This window comes from Pygoscelis adeliae, unplaced genomic scaffold, assembly GCF_000699105.1.
Source record: "Pygoscelis adeliae isolate BGI_AS28 unplaced genomic scaffold, ASM69910v1 Scaffold4, whole genome shotgun sequence".
In the NCBI taxonomy this organism is placed as follows: Eukaryota; Metazoa; Chordata; class Aves; order Sphenisciformes; family Spheniscidae; genus Pygoscelis; species Pygoscelis adeliae.
In genome coordinates, this window is record NW_008824986.1 from 1,327,689 (window position 1) to 1,331,169 (window position 3,481).

Consider the following 3,481-nt stretch of genomic DNA (forward strand, 5'->3'; position numbering starts at 1 on the left):
CTCCCCCCCATCCCACTGAGGGGGGAGTGAACGAGCGGCTGTGTGGTGCTTAGTTGCCAGCTGTGGTTAAACCACGACACCTAGTTATCAGCAAGGGCTGGAGGAGAGGGAATGAGTGACTAGTACCCAGGAGGCAACAACTGTGTTCTAGGCTCTGTTTTTAAGAGGTCTAACATTCTATTCCACCTTCTGCCCTCCCAGGAGCTTCACTACTCCCATCTCATTCTTGCAACAGGCAGTGATGGGCCATTCCCTGGGAAGTTCAACAAAGTCATTGACATGCAAAGTGCCATCCAGACCTATGAAGACATGGTTAAAGAGGTGAGGAATCAACTTACTTCCTAGGAAGTAAGTTGCCTGCCTTTGTTCAGCTTCCCTGTCCCAGACACCACTATGGGTATCTGGAGCCATCTGTGTCTAAGAACAAGAGACCACGATGCCTGCAGGGACAGGCCAGGACAAGGAGCACCTGCTAGCTTGTCTAGCATTCTGTGTGCCCCAGGGGAAGATCAGCTGTCCGCACAGGGGAAAATCTGAAATGCTCAACAGTGTTACAGTCTACACAGGAAGAGTGCATGGGGTTCTCGTTTTTTGTTTCCTCTTAATGAACTAGGTGGTTTATTGCTGTTGGGCCAGTGCTGTATCTCAGAAAGGTCTGTTCACGGAGTGGCTGAAGGTATCTGACTTCCTGCACTTAACAGTTCTCTTCTAAAATGAGTTTCCTCTTTACTTCAAGATTGAGAAATCTGAGCGCATCCTGGTAGTGGGAGGCGGCGCTGCTGGAGTCGAGATGGCTGCAGAGATCAAAACAGAGTACCCAGCCAAAGAGGTAGTAGCATATTAGTTACAATTAACTTCATCCTTGTTTCTGAGACTGTTCTTCTGTGATGGTCCTGTTGGAGGTATCCGAGATCACTGCAAATCAGGAGTTTCCATGCAATGGCAGCCTTCGCCCCTACTGCCTCCTCTTCTGAGAGCACCCTATAGCCTGTCACAAAAAATTATTGGCACTAGATGACTTTCACTGGCTCACTCTCCTTGGGCATTAAGCAGGGTGGAAGGAAGCTAGCTATAGCTGCTCCCACCTGGCATGCAGCGAGTCCTGTCCCATTCCTGTGTCCCCGTTTGCTGTTTTGTCCTCAACAGGTCACCCTCATTCACTCAAAAATTGCACTAGCTGATGTGGAGCTGCTAGATAGCGTCCGTCAGGAGGTGAAAGAGATTCTCCTCAGAAAAGGAGTGCGCCTCTTACTAAGTACGTATTTAACGATGCCTCTGAAGATCTAGACTCTGGAGCTCTATAAGCTGCTCTTCATTTAGCCAAAGCATCTCCTTCTGATGTCCTCTTTCTGACTTTTTTGACTAAGCATGGCTCCCTTGAATTCCTGTTTCTCTAGATACATCTGGGCTAGCTGGAAACAGCAGCCTAGTAAAGGTTGTGACCCAGGGCTCTCTGTTGCAACAGGTGAAAGGGTCAGCAATGTGGAAAAACTCATGCCAAACCAGTTCCAGAAGGACATGGTAGTAAGGACAGAAAAGGGCACCGAGGTGGTTGCTGACATGGTGGTCCTGTGCACGGGGATAAAGATTAACTCTTCAGCATACGCTGCTGCATTCGGTAAGTGAAAAAAACACTGGGTGGGGAGAAGCAACACAGTTCTTCAATGTCTTATACTGGAGTACTGTGAGGTTAGGAATCAACCTTATACAACCTGCGGTGGTTATTCCATGATACAGCAAATGCTCTAACACCACATTAAATATTTAACTGTGAAATGTGACCTTCGGAAACTTACAGACCATAGATCAAGTGGCCAACAGCCTTCTCCAGCTCCTTCTGTTAATACCTCCAAGGTACACCTCAGTGTCCCAGTTCGGTATGAGGCAGATGACACCTAGTTGTTGATGGTAACTCCTGCTGTCGAGGCCAGGATTTCATCCTAGATATAAGCTTGCTGAGTTTTGAGCAAAAATAGGCTCAGCACATTCAGCGTTCTTGCCGAACTATCAGTCACGGGGCGTTCAGCTGAGTAGTTATTTGGTGATACACCTTCAGCCTGAGTCTTCTTACAGCCCAATTTCAGTAATGGCACTACAACTATGGAGCAGTATGTCCATTATACGGTCTTTGTCAGGCTGTGTATGCTAGCTCTTAATGTTTCTTGACGTTTCTACTGAAATATCAAAGGATGATTCATTACATGAGACTGCAATAATTAACTACAGCAAGGCAAAAAGCATCTCTTCCCTGACATGTAGAAAAGAGGGTGAAAACCCAACTCCTCACTTTGTGTCAATGACATGTTTGATAACATCATCAGCATTTTGGGGTCTCAGGCCACAAAAAGCAACACAAAGCTCCTTCTGAAAACTTACTGTTTGGCAAAACAGGGGACAAAATGGCAACTAACAGTGCCTTGAAAGTTAACAAGCACCTCCAGCTGGAAGGCTATGAGAACATCTATGCCATTGGGGACTGTGCAGATCTGAAAGAACCGAAGATGGCCTACCATGCTGGGCTCCATGCCAACGTCGTGGTGACAAATATCATCAACAGCCTGACACATAAGCCTCTTAAAACCTATGAACCAGGTAAGGTAATCTTGCACCCGGCCTTAGCTGTTGGGCTGCTTTTCTGCAGGGAACAGCTGTTTAACACATACACATCAGAACTTGCATGGGACACTGATTAGAGGTGAAGGAACTCACAATTGGGGTTGACTATATAAGCTTATAGCTCAGGCTTCATCTTAGTTTTTGCCAAAGACACTGTAGACATTAATTACCTGTGTCAGTCTATGGATGCAACGTGTCCTTTCTTCACTAATGTCTTCCTGATAAATCTACTGGTGGGTGTCTGCTATTCATCAAACTTGTTTCCTTTTCTTTAAATTGCTTACTGTCCAATTGAATCCTAGGAACAAGGAGATGACTTGACTTTCTCCTCCTTTCTCCCCTTAAACTATACAACAAACACAAACTGAACAATCTAGTCTCAAAAACCTAGCTAGGTGATGGGTCTCATTAATAAGCAACTGATGTAAATACTTACCATAACTATGTTGAAAGCTGTTCCACATGGATGGAGGATATCTGGACAGCAATCTGTTTTTTAAAGGCTGCCCTGTCTATGTACATTTCTTTCTACTTAAATTTTGTTGTCTACCTCTTGGACTCCCTCTTGGGAGGAGAGAATCATTCTACACCACGCACAGAGACAGCCCAATCCTTCAGCAATCCCATTACTGAAAGAGGTAGAGCAGATGGTAGCAAGGAGAGAGTTGTGAGTAGTTCTCCTTGGGCCTGCTTCCTTCCTTGTCATGCAGCACATGGGTCCTGTGCTTAGCAGTATGTGTGGGTATGGGGCGGGCGGGAGGGAGGGTTTGGAGGAAGTGTAACACCTACATGTAGTAGGGTTTGATACTTAGCTTTGAAACTGCTTAACTTAAACCTCTACATCTTCTTTCCAGGGTCACTAACA

At 45.8% G+C, this 3,481-nt stretch overlaps 1 protein-coding gene across 1 annotated transcript in view; it reads left to right on the forward strand.

The window, feature by feature from the left end:
• Positions 1-3,481, forward strand: part of AIFM2 (apoptosis-inducing factor, mitochondrion-associated, 2) — a gene marked incomplete at its 5' end in the record, with an annotated part of 6,833 nt that overhangs the window by 2,892 nt on the left and 460 nt on the right. The window contains 5 exons of the mRNA XM_009325983.1: positions 202-321; positions 737-829; positions 1,147-1,255; positions 1,466-1,618; positions 2,392-2,592. Of these exons, the coding sequence (XP_009324258.1) occupies positions 202-321; positions 737-829; positions 1,147-1,255; positions 1,466-1,618; positions 2,392-2,592 (676 nt within the window). The remainder of the gene's footprint in view (positions 1-201; positions 322-736; positions 830-1,146; positions 1,256-1,465; positions 1,619-2,391; positions 2,593-3,481) is intronic.